The 19,745-nt window shown below is 56.9% G+C and overlaps 6 protein-coding genes across 6 annotated transcripts; 2 read left to right on the top strand and 4 right to left on the bottom strand.

Moving 5' to 3' along the window:
• Positions 1-664: 664 nt before the first annotated feature.
• QBC33DRAFT_537251 (uncharacterized protein) lies at positions 665-2,634 on the bottom strand. Its single transcript, XM_060427774.1, has 4 exons — positions 2,076-2,634; positions 1,500-2,004; positions 846-1,400; positions 665-782 (listed from the first exon to the last, which is right to left on the bottom strand). The coding sequence occupies exons 1-3, from the start codon at positions 2,571-2,573 to the stop codon at positions 1,117-1,119; spliced, it is 1,287 nt and encodes a 428-aa protein (XP_060283969.1). The 5' UTR covers positions 2,574-2,634; the 3' UTR covers positions 665-782; positions 846-1,116.
• QBC33DRAFT_537247 (acetyl-CoA synthetase-like protein) lies at positions 2,635-5,656 on the bottom strand. The gene is made up of 3 exons (XM_060427773.1): positions 4,800-5,656; positions 3,163-4,717; positions 2,635-3,055 (listed from the first exon to the last, which is right to left on the bottom strand). Exons 1-3 carry the CDS (start codon positions 5,237-5,239, stop codon positions 2,966-2,968), a joined length of 2,085 nt encoding a protein of 694 aa, XP_060283968.1. The 5' UTR covers positions 5,240-5,656; the 3' UTR covers positions 2,635-2,965.
• A 216-nt stretch (positions 5,657-5,872) lies between these two features.
• QBC33DRAFT_585776 (uncharacterized protein) lies at positions 5,873-9,639 on the bottom strand (the record flags this gene model as incomplete). The annotated part of the gene is made up of 2 exons (XM_060431451.1): positions 5,873-7,295; positions 7,351-9,639. The coding sequence occupies 2 exons, from the start codon at positions 9,637-9,639 to the stop codon at positions 6,369-6,371; spliced, it is 3,216 nt and encodes a 1,071-aa protein (XP_060283967.1). The 3' UTR covers positions 5,873-6,368.
• Positions 9,640-10,515: 876 nt separating this feature from the next.
• Positions 10,516-13,003, top strand: QBC33DRAFT_450401 (vacuolar protein sorting-associated protein 27; the record flags this gene model as incomplete). Its single annotated transcript, XM_060424561.1, has 5 exons — positions 10,516-10,589; positions 10,655-10,787; positions 10,845-11,129; positions 11,182-11,986; positions 12,057-13,003. The coding sequence occupies 5 exons, from the start codon at positions 10,516-10,518 to the stop codon at positions 13,001-13,003; spliced, it is 2,244 nt and encodes a 747-aa protein (XP_060283966.1).
• Positions 13,004-13,736: 733 nt separating this feature from the next.
• On the top strand, positions 13,737-16,293 carry QBC33DRAFT_585768 (uncharacterized protein; the record flags this gene model as incomplete). Its single annotated transcript, XM_060431450.1, has 4 exons — positions 13,737-13,791; positions 13,860-14,779; positions 14,845-15,009; positions 15,089-16,293. 4 exons carry the CDS (start codon positions 13,737-13,739, stop codon positions 15,812-15,814), a joined length of 1,866 nt encoding a protein of 621 aa, XP_060283965.1. The 3' UTR covers positions 15,815-16,293.
• On the bottom strand, positions 16,294-19,573 carry QBC33DRAFT_57627 (Utp14-domain-containing protein). The gene is made up of 2 exons (XM_060430898.1): positions 16,999-19,573; positions 16,294-16,930 (listed from the first exon to the last, which is right to left on the bottom strand). Exons 1-2 carry the CDS (start codon positions 19,498-19,500, stop codon positions 16,748-16,750), a joined length of 2,685 nt encoding a protein of 894 aa, XP_060283964.1. The 5' UTR covers positions 19,501-19,573; the 3' UTR covers positions 16,294-16,747.
• Positions 19,574-19,745: the final 172 nt, after the last annotated feature.

Genomic DNA, 19,745 nt, shown 5'->3' with positions numbered 1-19,745 from the left:
GGTGTTCTAGGGTGGCGAGTGATAGGGATGGAGTCAGCATCATCATGCGAATACATGTCGCACATACTGTAGAGTAGAAACCTGTCAGCTATAACAGTGTTTGTTCACGCTTGACTCTTGATGTTCAGAGGAGCAGGGCTGGCTGTGAAGTCAATTACCCCTCCGAGAGATGAACATTTGCCCTTTGACTTCTTCGTCACGCCTGATGTAGCCACCTTGTGACGTTTCTCTTAAAGTCGCTCCCTATATGGATCCTAACATGCGACCTTGCCATCACCACGTCTTCTCCCCCCCACTCCCCCTCGTTATCATCATACTCCATCAAGCCCGGGTTACCTTAAGGGCTAGCGCTTGATAGATATCAGCAAGACTGCTGGGAACGAGCGCCATTGAATGCCAATTCTATATCTTGAAGATAAACATACACTTGGAGGCTAGCTTAGATAGTCAACTTCTGCTAGGATTCTCCGTCTCCTTGCTCATCATCCCGTCCGGCAAGCGGTTCTCCTCTTAATCCGAACACCAATGCCCACGAGATATATCCGTCTCCCTTTCGGTTGCAGATCGCCACTCCACTCCACCGCCAGCGTCCGGGGCTTATCAAGGAAGTCATTACCACCGCCCCTGCCAATCCCGTACGGCGCCAGGAAAATGGCCGCAGTCCGGGGGGGGGGGGGGGGTCCGGTAGACGCACGGGGGACAGATTACATCGATTCCTCGTTCTGTGACTCACACGTCCTCGCCTATTCAACTCGGGAGATCGGCTAACAGAATGCTCGCGACTGTCACAACAGTAGTCAAGCTCGTCAGCTAGGAGCGAGGTCGCCATGCGGAGAGTTACTCACCTCATTTGACAGAAGTGCCTGGCGCCGCTGGACGGTGGTCAATGCAGACTACCTGGCAACCGCGGCATGGCACTGCACTATACCTTGCCAAGGTTATGGCAAGGGCGTTTGTGCATTTGGTTTCGGCGCACTGGACGAGCATCGGGGTGTTTGTTCCGGGACCCTTCTCAGAGAGGACATAAACTAGATGCTGCCGATTCGAGAGGGGATAACCGGGCCAGGGGCTTAACAGTATGGTCAGTCGAATCATCAGACCCCAACCGCTGTACATTCAGGCGGCCAGTCTTGAAAACTCTATCGGCCACTCGATGTATCTCTTGTACGACCCCGGCAGCGCCACGAGGACCTTCTCGAACCAGACGACGTTCATCCGCCTGCGGTAGAGGAAGGAATCCAACTTGGACCCGAACGCATTGCAGGCGAGCGCGAACTCGAGCAGGAAGAAGTGGACCATCAGCAGCTGCGCCGCGTGGTTCGCCGGGTCGACAAACGTGAGGAACTCGGCCTGCTCGACGGCGCCGGCCCAGCCGTACAGCATGCTGATCTCGCCGAATGCTATACAGAGGGGCGGGGGATGCGTGTTAGCAGCTGGGCCAGCCACCAACTGTGTCTCGTGGCGGAAGTAGGACGACTACGACGGGGGTGGTCACTCACCATCTAGAGAAGAGATCCTCGCGGTATTCAGGACCTTCTCGATCCGCGCCAGGAAATTAACCTCCAGGGTGCTATGGCAGAGCGGCGCCAGGGCCCGTAGCGAGCCGGAGAACCCGTCCAGGAAGCCGTCGTCCAGCGGGTGGGTGGCGCCGGGGTGGTTCAGCCCGCGGACGGCCGTGAGGTGTCCCTCGCCCGAGAAGCCCGCGAAGAGGGAGTCGCCGAAGCAGGGCATGCCAGACATGGCGACTATGTGGCAGCCCCTGGTCATGCTGAGGAAGTCGAGCATGCCGTCGGCCATGTACGACGACTGGAACGTCAGGGCCATCATGGCGGCGTACCGCGCGTCGCCCTCGGTCCTGGACGGGCACGGCCGGCTCAGCGACCGGTTCAGCAGCTTGATGGCAGTCACACGGTGGTCGAGCGCCTCCGACGAGTAGTCCGCCCCGCCGCAGAGCGTCAGGTGGGACGCCGCGAGCCCCAGCATGGCGTGGACTAGGAAATCGAACTTTGGGGAGGAGGATGGGTCAGCACCCACCGTCGCTATCATCACTTCAGCCATCGAGACCCCAAACTTACACCGTGCGAGAACTGAGCGACGTCTTTCCAGATGTGGTCTCCGCGGATGGGCAGGGGCGGGTACGCCTTGATCAGGAAATGGTGGAAGAAGCGGAGATCGACGAGCGAGAAAACGGACAGGGCGGGCTGTTGCGGCGACGGCGATGGCGGCGACAGTATGGTTACCGTCTTGGGTGCCGCAGGATACTCGCAGACTAAGCCGTTCCGCCTACACTGGCCGCACGCGGGCAGCGTCTCCTGGCACTTGACCTTACGTCTCTTACAGTTGAAGCAGCCGTTCCGGGACTTCTTGTGGCCTTTTCTCGGGATTGGCCTCCGACGAACCCCAACTTCTGTGGGTTGCTCGTGGGCGATGGAATCTTTTTCAGATGCTGCCTCATGGTGTGACGACGGGTGTGACGACGGGTGTGAAGATGATGCCTCGGACGACGAGACCGAGGATGAGGATGGGGACGAGGACTTGGGCGGGCTCACGAGCACAATGTCAAGAGTCTCCATACTCGAAAAGGGCAGCTGATCCTAAATAGACTATAACATTTTGGATATCCAAGTTTGCTAAGCTCCTGTGTAGGTTTGAAAGGGAGGATCCACGGCCTCACAGACACATCCCCGGGACTTTTTGATGTTCAAGGGTCCCTGGCCACTCCGGGTCAATATTGTCTCCGAGCATCCCCACCCCCGCCCGCCGTAGCCCCGACAGCAGCAACTCTCTTTCTCAAATCAACTACCAAAACGGCCGGCTCAGTACACAAAGTGGAAAATAATAGGACAATACAATGCAATCATTACGTTACCAAACATTCCAGCCAGCCGGCAGGTCACTTTCCACCGAGAGTGACATCACCAACCGAGACAGAAGCGCAACCAGCTTTACCTCGCCCATCGCCTACTTAGCTAGATCCAAACGTCTCCTTAATTCCTTTCCCGCACTTTTCCTTGATGGCCCTACGGTTGACCTTCTGCGTAGCAGTCACGAGGCCCTAGGAAACCGGCGTCAGCATCAGTCGAAACTGAAAGGGTCACGTCAAGTTTGCAAACGGCTTATGGTACAGCGGAAGCAGGACCCAGACCAAACGGAAGCACTCACATTTGCAGGAGTCCACTCATCGTCGACGATCAAAACACCGGCGACCAGCTCCATGCCGCTGAGGCCGGCCTGCTTCCCGGCGGAGAGCAGGTCCTTGAGCACGGCGCCGCGCACCTTCTCGTCGCTGTGCATGCGATGCTCGCCCACGCCCAGCTCGGCCGCCTTACTAGCCAGCTCCTTCTCGTTGGGGCAGATGACGGCGATGGGCCGCGCGTGATCGCTGTCGGCGTAGACCATCATGTTGTTCACGTACCGCGAGCCGCGATAGACGGCCTCGAGCTTCTCGAGCGCCACGTACTCGCCCCCCTGCATCTTGACGAGGTTCTTGGCCCGGTCGATGACCCTGAGGTGGCCGTTGTCGTCGAACTCGCCGATGTCGCCCGTCTTGAACCACCCGCCCTTCGTCATCGCCTTGGACGTCTCCTCCGGGTTGTCGTAGTAGGAGGCGCACACGGCGGGTCCACGGATGAGGATCTCGCCCTGCGGCGGGTCCGTGGAGGTGCTGTAGTTGAGCTCGGGCAGTGACACGAGCTTGACCTCGACGCCCGCGGCGATGGGCCCGATGCTCGACGACATGGTCCACTGCAACGGGGAGCCAAGCGCGCCGTTGCCGCACGTCTCTGTGAGGCCGTACCCGTTCATCATGGGGGCCACGACCATAGACATGAAGCGGGCTGTCTGTTCGGAAATCCCGCTTGCCCCATTGACAATAAAACGGAGCCTCCCCCCCGTCATGGCGCGCACCTTGCCGAATACGATCCCGTCTAGGAGCGTCTGGCCGGGGAGGTTATGGGCCACGAGGAAGGACTTGAGGTTGAAGGCCCCCCAGAACAAGGCCTTGGTCAGGGCACCCGATTTATCCACCGTGCTTGCCACACCCTTCTTGACCGTCTCCCAGATGGCCGGCACCCCAACCATGACGGTCGGCTTGAAGGCGCGCATGTCGCCGGCGCAGTTGCGCATGCTCGAGTCGGAGAGGGTGCGGGGAGAGCCGTAGCCGAGCGTCCCGCCCACGAAGACGACGACGTTCTCGAGGACGAGCTCGAAGATGTGGGCCAGCGGCAGGTACGCCAGCACGTTTTCCGCGTGGCTGACCGTTTCCTCCACGACGGCGTGGAGTCCGGCGACCGCGGCGACGAAACCGCCGTGCGTGACGGGGACCCCCTTCGGCGGGCCCGTTGACCCGGACGTGTACATGATGCAGAAGGTGTCTTCGGGCTTGGGAGGGACGGGGTCGACAGGGTTGGCCTCGCCGAGGGCGCGGAGTTCTTCAAAGGACAGTACGGTAAGCTCGGGGTTGGAGGACTTGAAGGACTCTATTTGACCGTCGGGGATGGGCTGGTGGGTGGCGTCATTGTAGATGAGATACTTGACCGAATTTGCCGTCTTGAGCGGCTTAGCTACGGTCTTGAGGAGATGCGGGTCCACATAGATGGCATTGGCCTTGGTCTGCACGAGCGAGTGCTCGACGCCGCTCTCGCCGAGGGTGTCGTAGGCTGTGACGATGGTCAAGGATTGAGACGAGGAGGCATGTGCGATGGTAAGCCAGTTTGCGCTGTGCCCAGGACGGATTAGCAATTGCAATTTGCAATTGGGCGTGAGGCCGGGATTGATGGCCTGATGGATGGGATACTAACCTAGTAGTTGCGAATAGATGCACCTTCTCACCCGGGGAGAGCCCCAGCTTCCTCAAGCCAGCACCAACCTGCAGAGCCAGGGTCGCATACTCCCGGTATGTGATATAGGAATAGTTCGATAGTTCAAAGTATGTCCATTCCTTCTCGACCTCGATGACTTCGCCATCGACGACCTTCGGCACCTTCTTCATCTCCTTGTGGGTGCGGACAAGCTTCCGGCTGCCGATTGCGGGCTCATCCGCATACTTCTCGGCGCTCCTGTTCAGGAGGTCGAAGGTCGTGGCTACCTCGGGGGCTGGGCGCTCAAGCAGGCCGTCCTTTGCCTTTGGGTGCCTTCGGGGAATAGTCTCGCCCTCCACGGGCTTATAGCCAGGGGCCTCGACAGTGAATGGGGGTTTCTGCACCATGTGCAGCGGCATAATCCCTTGTCGGAACGCCATGATGGGTTTAATGTGTCGGTGGTGGTCGTGGTCGTCGAAAGCCGTTTGGGAGGAGCAGTCTAGAGAGAGGTGGATGGAGACAACCTTGGGAGCTCTCAGGGATGACGTAGGTAGCTAATATATTCAGTTAGGTGGTCCCTGTTGCCGGTTTCCGCACACCTCTACGGATACGTCGGGTGAAAAGCGGAAAGTCTTAGAAAACAGCAAGGGATGAGATGCAGGTCTTATTCATAGGAGACAGCCGGTGGAAGGAAGTTGTCATATAAAAAGAGTGCTTGAGATTTCCAGAAACCTGTTTAAACGGACCTACTCTTTAAAGTACACGGTAACACAGCTATGTGTAGTACTAAAGGTGTGCACCTATCGCTAGTGATACGACGATGCGGGGCATGGGCCGAGGCTTCTGCTGCATTGTACAATACGGAAGGTAGATGGGGCTGCGCACAGCACATGTCTACTACAAGTGGTTTCTTCGGCATCGGATATCTAGCAATATATCCGTACCTAGGTAACTTCAGAAATCGAAAGCAAGTTCCATGTTAATCATTCAGTGGCACCACGAAGCCCGAGACACTTGCACAGGAGACATAGGTTGTTAACACCCGACAGATCTAGGTAGTATAGACTAAGAAAGTGGCTACGGGAGCTAAATATACACCAACAATACGTAGATACTGTACCTTGTAAGGGTCCATCCCCGTCAGAAAGTATTCTTGGCTCGATAATTGTATGGACCATGTTTTCAAATCAATTGCAAGGCCGAAGTATGTACCTAAACCAGGGTCAATGTGTGTACCAATCAATGCCTTGCTAATATAACGGAAGCTAGCTGTGCAGAAACCCCCCAGCCCGTGATGTCATCCTCCTATGCACGCCCCAAAACTCCCAACGTCTCCGTTGCTATGCGAAACTGACGCCCTTCCTCCCGCACGAGATGCAAATGCCATGATAACCATGCTAGCTAAACAATACCAAAAAAAAAAAAAAACAAACATACACACACACACACACACACACACACCAATCGTAAGACAGGCACAATCCCCCCCCCCCCGATGAAACGTTGGATGAAGGAACCAAGCTTCGAAAACCGGCAATGCGAAAACGTGATGGTGCCGCTTGCGCTCGCTCATGTGCCCCTGCGTTTGTAAAATACCATATAAGCCTGCTGAGTGCCGTCCTTGTACATCTTCTGCAGCTCGTCCCCCGGTTTGCCCGTTCCGGCCTTGACCTGGGTGACCAGGGTGTCGTTGAACTTGACCCAGTCTGTCGGGTCTTTGCTGGACCCGTCCTTCACATAGGCTATGTAATGGCCAGCGGTGAGGCTTGCCCCTACGTGGCAGATGACAGCGTAGCAGTCATACACGAATGGCCCTGAGAAATGCCGGTCCGTTTTGGCCACGGTTTCAGCCTCCTTGTCGTCCTGGATGGCCCGGTCCTTTCCGTCGATACAGTAGGGTCCTAGGTCGAGATCTTGTATCGGAAACGAGACCTCGTGGGCGAGTTTGGTCATGACCCCCGTGCGCGGGTTACTCTGGAATCTCTGAAAGGTAACTGCAAGTCGATCCGGCACACGAGCAAAGTCGAGTTTGGTTTGCCGGCAGCCCTTCTTTTTGCACTTCTGGCACACATAGTCTGGGGGCGCCGAGAGAGCTGTGTAAGTTGCAAGCATTGACTCCAAGCTTCGATCCTGCTTGGTGATGGCGAGCGGTGTCATGTCCGATATCTGGAAACTCATGGAGCTGTCGCCACACGCTGGACATGAGTTGGCCAGTACCAAAAGCCCCCGCCAGTACTTGTCCACTATCGAGTCGTGTAGTTCCGAGTATGCCTTCCAGTACTCGATCGAATTTTGCAGCAGAGACCTCGTATCGTTGTCTCTGTAGTTAGTCAGTCTTTCCGTCTTGTCCCTGAGCCGGTTGGTCTCGTCATGAAGCTGGTCGATGATGAATGAGAAGTATTCTTGAGCATCCTGCTGGTAGTCACCGCCGAAGACTTCCTCCGCTTCCTTGGCGGTGCCGTCGATATTTTTACCGTGGATGTGGCGAAGATATTCCTGTAGAAAGTTTAGTAAAAGATGCCAGAAACCGTGTTCAGAAGGGAAGTCCTACCATGAGAGTTCTTGCCTCCATTGCTCGAAATTTACCCTTGGCCATCCAGTCGAAAAGGTTCGCGAGCATCTTCGTCAGGAGCTGGGGAGGCTGGATCTTCTCGCCCGCCTTGATGGGGACCTTATATTTGTCTTGCCAGTCTCCGGTACGGAGATCGTCGGCAAACCCAGACGTGCCGAATAGGGATTGGAGTGAGCTATTGCCGTAGCACCAGTTCCGCGGGTTTACAAGGCCCACGAATTGTCTGACCTCGCCGTCGCCGTCCGCCTTGGATGTTGTCTTCAAAACCCTCATGAGCTCGCCCCTGTTGTCCGTCTCAGCGAGACCACTGTAGCTCGGGCGGGGGACTGTGGGAGCCGGTCGCTGAGGCGGTGCGGGCCAGGATGGAAAGAGATCCTCCTGCCGAGACGAGCCGTAGCCGAACGCACCAGCCTCCGTCCTCACGGCCGCCGTGACGGGCGCCACCATGGATTCCTGTATTGTCGAAACAGGAGGGAAGCGTCGCAGGAAATCACCCGTCGTCCTCACGGGGGAAAAAGACTCGACATTGTTGAGCGTCTCTTCCCATCGCCTCGCCTCGTCCGCATCCTGGATAGGCCTGGCGACGAACTTTTGCCTGGGCTTCAGCCGCTGAATCGGCGCTCTGCCTACGGAGGAGGTGCTTGCCCAAGGCCTGGCCCTCATGGTGGTCGACGACGTCTGCAGGGACACCTCTCCCATAAGATTCGTCCAGGCGTCTAAACCGCCCTCCAGCAGCTTAGGTCGCCTCGTGACGGAGTCCCTGGCGAAGTCATAGTGACTGAGGGCGTTGTACAGCCCGGAAATTGCTCGCTGGGAGGGTGTATCGGTTCTCCAGCTGATCTGGGTGGAATCCTGATCATAGAAGACCACGAGGTCGAAGTCGTGTCGCCTCTCAAAGTGGAGTTGCTCGGCCGAAGGGGCCAGTATCATGCTGTCGGCAATCTCGTTTGCAGATATGTTCTCTCGGACAAGAACCTCAGACTCGACGCAAATCGTTGCCTGCGACATGATGTGACCATCATCGAACTCTGAACGACTGCGAATGTCGATCAGGAGAATCGATATGTCTTTGGAGCCCGACCGCATGAGCTCGACGAGTCCTTGAGCAGATAAGGTATCACCCTCTGGAAAGGTGAGCTTGGTACGTTTGGCTGGCAGCCCTGTTGGTTCTGGCGAATGAGATGCGAAGTAGTCGTCAGGGGGGGGTGACTTCATGGCGCTCGAACCGTTCGGGACTGCGGCCGTTGAGTTCGTTCGACTAAAGATGCCACGTGGGGTGCTGGAGGGGAGCTCGGCTGCCTCGCTCGAGACTGTCCCTCTGGCGGGACTGTAAATGGCATCTGGCATCTTGGGCAGGTCGGGCAGCACATTCTCCCCAACGAAACTGGTCCTGGGCGAGGGGGATGCATCTTCTCGCCCACCCACTGGTCGGGCCATAATTGGCTGGGTGCGGATACGGGGGTCCTGGGCAGGAGATCCTGTGGCTGCGCGGAGTTGGGAAAAGCGCTCTGCAAGGTCTTGCACTGCTTTTCTAGTTGGGAGATTTCCCCCGTCAGGCCTGACCGTGTTACCATGCAGTGCCTGGGGTTTTGGGTGGACAGCCGGTTTGGCCTTTGAGGTTGTCAGTGCTGAAAGCTTCCCTGTGGCATTGTCGGCACTCACTCTGTCCCTTCCCTGCCTCCCATCCGTGGCGTTGCCTGTACCATTCTCCCCATGCTCCGTCGAGGGGTTGGCTTTAGCTCGGCTTGCGACAGCCGGGTTAATCGTCCCTGGGCGATGGACACTTGGCTGAACTCCGGTTCTCACATTATCAGCCTTGATATCTGCCTTGATCTTCTCATAGATATTGTGAGAAGCATTGACTTGGCGCATCAGGCGCAGGTATCTCTCTGACAGTGTCTTGTTGCCCGATTGTAGCGACACCCAGTCCTTGTTCTTTTTGATGACATCGACCACGATTATGGTTGCCTGGATGTAGTCCCTTAGGGCAAGATCCGGCCTCCCAAAGCTCCTCGAAGTTTCGGCCTGCCGCAGGAACTCCTCTCCCGTAGTAAGGACTTTGTCGATTGGGGCATGGGCATAGCTATCCAGGTCAATGTTGGCCGAAGTGATATCGTCGATATGAGGCAGAGGACGCTTGGGTCTCCGATCTCCACCACCACTCCCGCCCGCACCGAATGTGAAGCTGGGAGGAGGGCCCTTGGCTGCAGGACTGTCCCCGCCATTGCCTAGGACAGTCGTGGAACTCGGTATCGTGGCCGGACTCATGGCTGGTAGGCGTTGCGATAGGTGTGGTGTCTGAGGTGTGATATCCTAGGCTTGAGACGAGCATCAAGGAAGTTCAGGCTCTGATCATGCTGTAATATCGGTATTGTGAATATCTGAAGGCCAAAGAGGGGTGGCCGCCGAGTCGCATTTAAAGAAGGAAGTCGAAGGACGATGGATCTGCTCGGTGGAAAGGGCATGAGTGGCAAGTGGTATCAATCTTGGAAACGAGGTCTGCTGGTTGGCGGCATTCTTTGTCGTCGCTCTTTGTTGAATCCTTCGAGGAACTTCGGATTCGTGCTAGGTCGGACGAGAGGTATTTGGCTTGATCGCAACCGGTATCGTCAGTGAAAGGAACACTGCGAGGCTGGCTGCACCGAACCAGGCTTGCCTGTGATACCTTTGCGGTACTTGGTTGTTCAGCTGTGGGACTGCCAGACACCCCGTACCGCCAAGTTTCGGCATTCCCGTTGTGTCTGGTCACTGGTGGACCCCGGGAATAAATTGACAGCTGGCAATCCTAGCATCTCAGCTGGCAAGGCTAGCCTTGACAGCTTAAGCCGGACTCCCCTCAATAGGTACGGTACGTACGTGCCTAGGCAGAGAGCATTAGCTCATCACGCCTCCATCATCGACACACGCAACCTCTACCTAGTTTGACACGCAAGCCTACCAAGCCGACCAACTTCGTTTTCGACAAACAAGCTGGCCACTCCCCTCAATGATTGCCTCTAGACACGATTTGATCCCACCCACTTTGCCCCGCCGTGTCATTAAATAGCTGGAGTTGCTCACTCCTGCCCTTAGCGGCTTCGTCCCCCCTGCCTCCATATCCAGCGACCTTCGCGGTCCATATCCTCTGCCAGGAACTCATCCAAGATGATGACCTGGTGGTCCTCGGGGGCCAACAGTGCCCTGGATGAGCAGATTGAGAAAGCCACGAGTAGCAGCCTGTACCATCCCCCTCCCCTCCCGAACCCGCCCTCATCCTGCGTCGCCTCTAACACAGCTGCTACAGCGAGGACATTGCCCTCAATCTCGAGATCTCCGATGTCATCCGGTCGAAGACAGTCCAGCCGAAGGAAGCCATGCGCTCTCTCAAGAAGCGCATGGACAATAAGAACCCCAACACCCAGTTGAGCGCATTGAATGTAGGAACCCGCTGAAGTCATCGCCAGGCGCGGCCTCAGAACTGACTGGGGTATTAGCTCACAGATACGTGCGTCAAGAACGGCGGCTCGCATTTCCTGGCCGAAATCGCCTCGAGGGAGTTCATGGACAACCTGGTGTCATTGTTGAAGGCAGTTGGGCCGGCCTCGGTTAACTCGGAGGTGCGCGCAAAGATCCTCGAGTTGGTACAGTCCTGGGCGGCCGCTACGGAAGGCCGCTACGAACTGGCCTACATTGGCGAGGTCTACAAGACGTTACAGCGGGAGGGTTTTCAGTTCCCTCCGCGGGTCAGCGTCGCGAGCAGCATGATTGACAGTAGTGCCGTAAGTGTAGCCTGGATCCTTCTGTGGGGTTAGCTGACGTCTGACTTGCCAGCCGCCGGAATGGGTCGACTCCGATGTATGCATGAGGTGCCGGACTGCCTTCACTTTCACAAATCGGAAGCACCACTGTCGCAATTGCGGTAACTGCTTTGATCAGCAGTGTTCCACCAAGTCGGTGCCCCTGCCTCATCTTGGGATTCTGCAGCCTGTCAGGGTGGATGATGGCTGCTATGCGAAGCTTATGGACAAGTCCTCAAGGGGTCCAGGTGTTGGTGGGAGACGAGGGAGCGAGCCATCTCCCAGCTACCCGTCGTTTCCCTCCAAGTCGCGGAGCTCGGCTGCGATGCAGCCCCGCAGCGCCAGGGTAGATGACGGCTTTGATGAGGACTTGAAGAAAGCCCTAGCTATGAGTCTGGAAGAAGTCAAGAGCCATTCCCACGGCTATGTGCCGCCGAGAGCAAACGGACCGACTTCCAGCCAACCCAGCGCCAACGACTCGACGGCCACACCTTCCAAGTCTGCAGAGGAGGAAGACGATGATCTTAAGGCAGCCATTGCAGCGTCGCTTGCAGACATGGAGGAGCAAAAACAAAAGCACGCGGCTGCACTCAAGGAGCAGACATTGGGCGCTGCAAATCCCTCGTCTTCGGCCCCCTTCACGTTGCCAAAGAACGATTACGAGCTCACTCCCGTGGAAGCAGAGAACATCAACCTCTTTTCGACCTTGGTCGATCGGCTACAGACACAGCCACCAGGTACGATCCTGAGGGAGCCTCAGATCCAGGAGTTGTATGACAGTATTGGCGCCCTGCGGCCGAAGTTGGCCCGGACGTATGGCGAGGCGATGAGCAAACATGGTACGTTTGGCGGAGGCCGCTCCGTCTGCTTGCAATCCTGATGTAACTGTGTCTAACTACCCGCAAATAGATACGCTGTTGGATCTGCACGCTAAGCTGTCAACGGTCGTCCGCTACTATGACCGCATGCTGGAAGAGCGGCTATCCAAGGCATATGGTCAACACAACTTGGGCGGATATAACCTTCCGCCCCCTCGACAACCATCGGGCCCATATCCGTCAATATCAGCCAACCCGCCAAACAACCTTGGCCCCGCCGAGAACTTTTACACGGGGGAGCAACAACAGCAACAGCAACACGACTACAACAAGGTTCCCAGCGCTCAGCCATATGGGCAAGCACCCCAGCCGACTCCTCAACTTGTATATGCAAGCTACGACAAGCGAGCATCAGTGGCTGGTCCTCCAAACGGCCAGTATCTACCACAACAGGCCCAGCGAACTGGAAGCTGGGGCCCAAATGCCCCTCCTCCACAACAGCCCCAGTACGCGCAACAGTCGAGCTACCCCCCTGCTGAAGCAGCACATTCGCAGCCCAACCATAACCAGCAGCCTCTGCAGCAGGCCTCGTTAACTGCGCCGGCAGCGCCAGACTCGGTCGGCAACACCCCGACCCCGACAACTGATCCCAATGCTTCTTTCTACTTCAACAACCAACCTCCCACGCAGACTCAACAGCAACAGCCCACGGCCGGACCCGACCAAATGGCTTCTCCTTACCCTAGTCTTCAGCAACCCTCACACAGCTATCAGCCGTCGCTACCACAGACGCCTGCTTCCGTGGCAGCCCAACCATGTCAACCAACCCAAGCTCATCAAAGTCAACATCAGAGTCAGCCATCACAGTCCTCGCAGCCGTACTGGCAGCACCCTGCCGCCCAGCAGACGCCGCTTCCCCCAGTGTGGCAGGCGCAGCCCAACGCCACCTATAGTCCATACCCACAGGAGACATTCCCCTCGGCGCCCCAGCATGCTCCAAAGCAGCCGGTGGTGGAGGAGAGTTTGATTGAGCTCTAAAGGGGTTATTGGGGACAGGCGGAGGAACAAAAGCCTCTCAGGAAGCTGTGGGAGAATGCTATGCTTCTGTGTACATAGCGGACATGGTAGGATTCTGCTGCAACTTTTTACGCGAATCCTGTAAGATCGGTGTCTACGACAGATTATACCCTACAAAATGACAATCAGGCATTTGTAACAAAACAATGTGGTGAACGACTTAGATGGGATGTTAAGAAATTTACCTTCCCCCCTGTTTTGCTCCTCCCCCCAAATCTCAACTTCATTAATTAGAAGACATTTTGGTCAGATCGAGGTGAGATTCTATTAATGTCACCTGTGTGTCACATCCTAGCACTTCAATTCACTACCGACTACTACCACAGACAGCATATATGAGATTGGAGTTCCGAATCCGTCGAAATTTTTGTTGACAAAGAACATCATCAGGGACTATATATACGGATTTCTCAGATCACATTCACACGCAACACTACCGACAAAGAACACAGCACGGAGAGGGGAGGGAGTAGTGAATGGCTCTCACATTAATGCCTAGGTAGTGAATGGCTCTTACATTAATGCCTAGTGAATGGCTCACACATTAATGCCTATGTGAGGACGTCGAGGTTACTTGATACTCTTTTTTCCCGCCAACTCTCGAACTCGGCGAACGGACAAGCTTGAAGGACTCGGGCAACCTCGACCAGACTCAAACAACGCCGCACAATTTACTTTACCCATTATAGCATCCATGGCAGAAACAACAGCTGCAGCTGCTACAGGGACGATCAAGCGGGAGAATGACGGTACGTCGTTGCCAATACTCCAATACCTCTACCTGCCCTATAATCATCATTCTAATCTCGACATACAGACCTCCCAGAGCAGGGCAGTGGCCCAAAGAAAGCAAGGTCGACGCCGGCAGTGCATCGGCCCAACGTTGGATCCACAAGCTTTGAGTTCGGCTATCATCTGAGGCCATATCCCTGGGAGCTGAATTCCTTGCCTCCGCCCGGCAAGCTCTGGGAGAGCAGGGCCAAGGAGGGGGGGCTAGTCTGGTATGAGCCTGCATACAAGAAATCAATTTTGAGTAATTCGATGCCTATGGAGGAGGACGTCCCGTTCTACTATCTGCGTACCAACGAGAACGTCTGGCACATACCCGTCCAGTTACTCTCGCAGGGCGGTCAGGGCGTGATCGTCCTCTACCGTGAGCTTTGGGGGCTGCCAAACTCACGCATATTGCCGAGCACCGAGCCCGTCACCCGTTACGTCGGAAAGCTCAATTACAGAAGCGGTGAGTTCTTCAAGGAGCTCTCTGCTGCCTTCGACGACGGCGAATACATGGGCGGTGACGACGACGAAATCCCGGTCGACTTCTCCGAGACCTTCAGGGACGAGGTCATGGCCAACGAGCTGATGAGGATGACGGGCACGTCCCACACGGTACGCACGATCGGCTTTCCAAAACACAGCGACTCGTACTTCCTCATGGAGCACATCGAGGACGGCACTCTAGCCGACTATCGGGGCCCGTGGACCCTGGTGGACGTGTGGCACCTCTTCGAGTGCCTAGTCAAGGCGGCCGCTGTCATGGCGTGGGGGTCCGAGTACCCGGACTTCAGGATCAAGGGTTGGCAGCAGATCATCCACCTGGATCTCGTGCCGGAAAACGGTAGGACGCCGAGACATCTCACCGGCTGCTTTGGCGACAACCCTGCTGACGGAGTCATAGTCTTTGTCGGCAGATCAGGGGACCCTTATCATTCATGTGGTTCCCATCGGTGCTTCAAGGTTAGGCCCTATTGCTGTTCTTCTTAGTGACCCTCCCTGAAACGGAGTGACTGACCGCGCTCCAGGTTGGAGACTATGGCTATAACATTTTATGGCCGGTAGGGGATGTCGTGACGAACCCCTTCGAAGACCCAACGGCTCCGGGCATGGTCAACCACCACCGGAAGGAAATGGTCGACATCGAGTCCAAGGATCGGAGATACACCGGCCGAGGCAGGGCCCGCCCACCTGTAAGCCTCTCTCTATTTGTTCCCACCCCCACCGTGGAGGAGCAGCCCCTTTCTAACTCAGGCGTAACCAAAACTGCAGGAGCAGACACACGCCATCCAGAAGCTGAACGCCAAGGGCGACCACAAGATCGCACACAACTACAGCTGGTGGACCAACGTATGGCAGATCGGCAAGATCATCCAGGGCCTCGACCTCAGTCCCATCGAGGGCACGACCAAGGCCGCCACGGGGCCCGGCCTCTCGGAAAAACTAGACGGGGACCCCACGGCCGGCACGCCGGGCCACAAGACCCCGCTCGAGCTCTCGGCGCTCACGCACATGGCGCGGACGGCGTACTGGCGCGCGGCCTCCCGCCCCACCGGCGCCGGCGCCGGCGCCACCGAAGCTAGCGAGAGCCTATCCCTGGCGCGCCTGCGCCGCCTCGTCGACGCATGCACCATGCCGGCGCCGCAGTCGCGCGTCGACATCTCCAACATCCTCATCGAGGTCACGAGGGGGCTGGGCGAGGCGGGGGCCTACTCCGACCCCCGGTGGAGGGAGCCGCCGGTGGTCCAGTGGGAGGCCGACGCACAGGACCGGTTCATCGGGCTCGCGCAGGGCCGCGTCGAGGAGGACCGGGCCAAGTCCAAGCTCTTGCCCCCCGTCGTCGCCGCCGACGCTGTGAAGGCCCGCGCAGAGGAGCTCCGGGACGCGCTGCAGGGCCTGCTGGTCGATGGCGAGGACGAGCCGAAGCTGCAGGGGCAGGGGCAGCGGCCGCTACATGTAGCTGCTGCTGCAGCAGCTGGGGCTTCGCGCGGGTTGTAGGGGGCCGAGAATGCGAAGGACTCTGAGAGGATGTTTCGGGCTTCCTTCCATTGGGTCTCTTGCTTGATTTTGTGGTCTCATTGCGTGGTAGTCGTAGTTACAGACTCCTTTCATTCTATAGGTTGAATACTACTACCGTTACAGGCAACCCCAGGGATCTAGACAGGCAGAGCATTGGGTAAATCGTGGCTGTGACTACTGAATTTCAGGAACATTGGGCGCAGCTGCCTGCCCCCATCTTCAGAGCAGCCGGGTTACCCGATTCATGGTCTGGACCAGAATACTTTCATCCGGCCTTCTACTTGATCTGTAAAACGATCACAGTGCCTCTGACGAAAGCGGGCCCGTATCCTCATCCCAACCCTGAAGCGGCCATCGTTCTTTGAGCGCGTCTATCTATTGTGACCTAGAGCCTGTTCCGCCCCGATTTCGTCAGCTTTAGTCTGGAATGTAGAGCTGGGATGTCAAAGAGTTGGTCGGTTGCGGCACCCGTTTGCAATCCAGTCATGCTTGCTTGTCGCTATCCTGTCCAACCTGGCAGTTCTTAGGACAGTCAAGTGGAAACCGTGTATCTTCACTTTGGGATAGCGAGGGAGATATGGATCCCAACTTTCAGGGGTTGGAATGCAGCCTGCTGATAACTTCCAACACATCCCTGCCTGATCATGACATGCTACTTCTGACTGACCTGGCTTAAGCACATGTGCAGGTGCCTTATCACTTTCACATGAACATGATTCGGCCAGACCCTCGTAACCAAAGACCAGGCCTACGAAGATATCAGTAGTCATAGTGTCAACTTTGGCATGGGAGAAGAACTCGTCGTAATATTTACAAGACAAGCTAAGCGTTGGGCTCGGCCCACACACCGGGTAAGATCTATGGGAAGCTTCTGCGGCAACGTCGGCCAGCTCATCCCTGAGGAAGGCGCTCTCACACCATCGGCTTGGACATGGGTGCGATGACGCCGGGCTTGAGGATAACCCTCGGCTTCGTCGCATCCTGGAACGTTTCCTTGGTCATCCACTCTGGCCCCACGGGCAGTCGCAACGAACGCTCGTATTGGAGGCGTGATTCAAAGGGGTGAGGCAGTTGAGAGGCGAGGTACTTGTCGTTCTAGATAGAGCCGGGGAGGTTAGCCAGCTGGTCCCAAATCTCAAAGTCAAGGGGGAGTGGTTATTTACCTTCCGCACTCGCTTCTCGTTCACGATAACACGCTCCAGCTTGAAGTCCTTTCGATCCTTCTTTTTCACGCCCTCGACCTTCGTGATAAACCTCCCCGTGTGCCGTTTCTTATCCCTGCTGCTGACGCCCTCGCCGACCCAGCTGCCCCAGCCGGGAAGCGTGTTGTCGACCTCCTTGTCCTCGTCCTCCTCAACCAGCGCAGCCTTTTCCCGTACAAATTCGCCCACCACGTCCTCACCTGCAAAGGCCCGCTTGATGAGTTCCTGGTCCTTGATGGCCATTGGGAGATGCACTTCCTCCTCGTCCTCGGAGAAGTTCCCGGCAGCCTGGCCGTCGGCCTCCTGCTTAGGCTTCGTCCGCTTCGTGGCTAGGACCGCGGCATTTGAGAGGTCAAGCTCCTCGACCTTGGCGTCGGGGGCCCTCTTGTCCTTACGTGGCTTTTTGCCTGCCCGGGACCAGGCGCCCGCGGCACCAGAGACAGAGTTATGATACTCAGTGTCTGCCTCTGGTGGTCCGCTCACCGCGCCTTGTAGCTGGGATCGGCTCCACTTGGACGGCAGGATATTGGTTGCGGAGCTCTTTTCTTCCTTGCCCTTTACCCCGCCAGTCTTGGAGGACTTCGGGGCATTTGCGTTTGCCATGCCATACTGCCGGCGGCCGATATCAACTTCCTCCTCGTCCTCCTCGTCCTCCTCTTCGGCATCAGATGCCAATTCCCGACGAATCTGGTTGACCAACTCGTCATTCGCCTTCTTCATCGCCTCCTCGCCTCGCTGCATGAACTTCATCTTCATGAGACCGGATCTAGGGGTCGGATCCTCTTCGGCGGCACGCTCCAAATCCTTGAGAAGGCGCTCCCTCCCGCCATCTTCGTCTCCCGACTCGCCCGAACCGTCGTCATCCTCGTCATCCTCGTCGTCCGAACCCTTCGTCTTGCCCTCGACACGACGACGTAGCTCTGCATCCATCTGCGCCATCTCTGTAAGGCCGGAACGGAAGTCATCGTCCCACACGGCACGGCGAGCTTTCGAGCCCATCTTTGCCCATTTGCTCTCCTTGTGCTTCGAGCCCATCCGTTCCATTGCGCGCCGTCGGTCCTGGAATTCGCGCTCCTCTTCCGAATCAATCTCGCCAGCCTCGATCATGGCCTCCTTAGCCGCCAACTCGTCACGCATATTTTCTTTGCGGTGAACCCGGCGATAGGCCTTGCTCTTGATCTTCTTGATACGCTTTGCTCTCGCCAGCTCACGGGATTGAAGCTCTCGACCCCGCCGGCGCTGGTTCCACAGCTCCTTGAGTTCCTCGCGGGATATGGACGGTTGTTGGCCATCCTCACCGCTACCATCTTTGTTCTCCTTGGGCTTGGAGGGACCCAGGCCGCTCTCCTCCATGATGGCCATGATAGTTTGCTCCAGCTCCGTACCAGAAGATTTCTTGTCTAGAGGTAGCAATTCTCCGTTGTCCAGGCCGGCATCGTGCTTGTTTTGAGCAAGCGGGAAGAAGAGGTGCTCAGCTCGCCGGTTATGCTTGACTGTGTCTGTCCAGCGGTTCAGTGTCTCCGAGGTCTTTTCGTAAGCCGCGCTTCGCTGTAGCTTTTCCTGCTGTCGCCTGGGTAGTGGTATGTCAAGTTTCTTAGATGTGCCTCGCGTAGTCGTTTTTTCCTCCTTGTTCATCAGTTTGAGCGATTTCTTAATGTGAGGATCCTTGACTCCGAACAGTCCCAGGTCCTTCAGGTCAATCTTGGCTCTCTGTTGCGATGTTGATTGGTCTGCCTCGTCTCCGTCCTCGTCCTCACCGGCGAAGCCAGATATCAGTGCTTTCAATGCTTCTCGTTGCGCGGAATCCTCCTCCTCGTCGTCGTCATCTGATTCTGGCCCCGTGCTAGACTCATCCTCCTCTTCCGAGCCGGAGCCCGATCCACCCTCTGACTCCTCATCATCGTCCGACACCTGGTCAAGTGCCTGTGCAAGATCGATGGCGTCCGAGCCAAGAGATTCGCCATCCTCGCCGTCCGAACCGTCGCCGGTCTTGCCGCGCACATCCTTCGAGCTGCTACCCCGAAAGGCGTAGCCAGCGAATCTCTCGTCGTCGCTCTCACCAAAGGCGTCGTCGCTATCAATCTCGGAGTCGTCGTCATCATCATCCACACCTATATGCCATGCGTCTCCATCGCTATCTCCCTCCGAGAGGCCGTCAAAACTCTCGTCATCCTTTCGAGGCCGTTTCTTCTGCGGACCTCCAGACAGATCATCGCCTCCGTCGTCGTCATCGTCGTCATCGCCTTCCTCGTCGTCCAGGCGGTGCCTCTTTTGGTTGCGCTCGGTCGGCTCAGGTTCAAGACCTCGCGTTCGGACGCCCTTGGTAGTAGTATCAGGTACCTGCTCTTGGGCAAGGGCAAAGGCATCGAGGGCTTTGCCCCTGGATTTCGACTTGGATTTCTTGGAGCTTCGAGGTCCCGAGCTGGCAAGCAGCGGCCTCCCGTGGGATTGGCGACCAGGCATGACGAGAAGGGGCGGCGAATTGACAATGTTCGTCGTTCCTGCGCTGTGCCAAACGGGGAGACCCTAAGTGGCCTGCCAAAAGCTCAAATTCACATTTTTTCCTGCCGTAGTGGGGCGCAATGGGCGGTGAGCTTCAGAGCTCTGCGGGGGCGGACGGGAACCTACCACAGTATCGGGACCTGACTGGATGGAGCGGGTAGACGTTTCTCCTGTATCCGACTCTCCAAGAAATTTAGTTTCGATGC

This window comes from Phialemonium atrogriseum (genome assembly GCF_030411735.1).
Source record: "Phialemonium atrogriseum strain 8032-3 unplaced genomic scaffold QBC33scaffold_11, whole genome shotgun sequence".
NCBI lineage: Eukaryota > Fungi > Ascomycota > Sordariomycetes > Cephalothecales > Cephalothecaceae > Phialemonium > Phialemonium atrogriseum.
The sequence above is the reverse complement of the archived record's forward strand: the minus strand, read 5'-3'. Positions and strand labels throughout refer to the sequence as shown.

Excerpts from the sequence above, each read along its gene's own strand:
- QBC33DRAFT_537251 (XM_060427774.1), bottom strand. The coding sequence starts at position 2,573 with ATGGAGACTCTTGACATTGTGCTCGTGAGCCCGCCCAAGTCCTCGTCC. Across the intron at positions 2,005-2,075 it reads TCGCTCAGTTCTCGCACGGT|TTCGATTTCCTAGTCCACGC; the intron begins GTAAGTTTGGGG and ends TCCTCCCCAAAG. Across the intron at positions 1,401-1,499 it reads GAGGATCTCTTCTCTAGATG|CATTCGGCGAGATCAGCATG; the intron begins GTGAGTGACCAC and ends CCCTCTGTATAG.
- QBC33DRAFT_537247 (XM_060427773.1), bottom strand. The coding sequence starts at position 5,239 with ATGGCGTTCCGACAAGGGATTATGCCGCTGCACATGGTGCAGAAACCC. Across the intron at positions 4,718-4,799 it reads CATCTATTCGCAACTACTAG|CGCAAACTGGCTTACCATCG; the intron begins GTTAGTATCCCA and ends TCCTGGGCACAG. Across the intron at positions 3,056-3,162 it reads ATGAGTGGACTCCTGCAAAT|GGCCTCGTGACTGCTACGCA; the intron begins GTGAGTGCTTCC and ends CCGGTTTCCTAG.
- QBC33DRAFT_57627 (XM_060430898.1), bottom strand. The coding sequence starts at position 19,500 with ATGCCTGGTCGCCAATCCCACGGGAGGCCGCTGCTTGCCAGCTCGGGA. Across the intron at positions 16,931-16,998 it reads ACGAGAAGCGAGTGCGGAAG|AACGACAAGTACCTCGCCTC; the intron begins GTAAATAACCAC and ends GGCTCTATCTAG.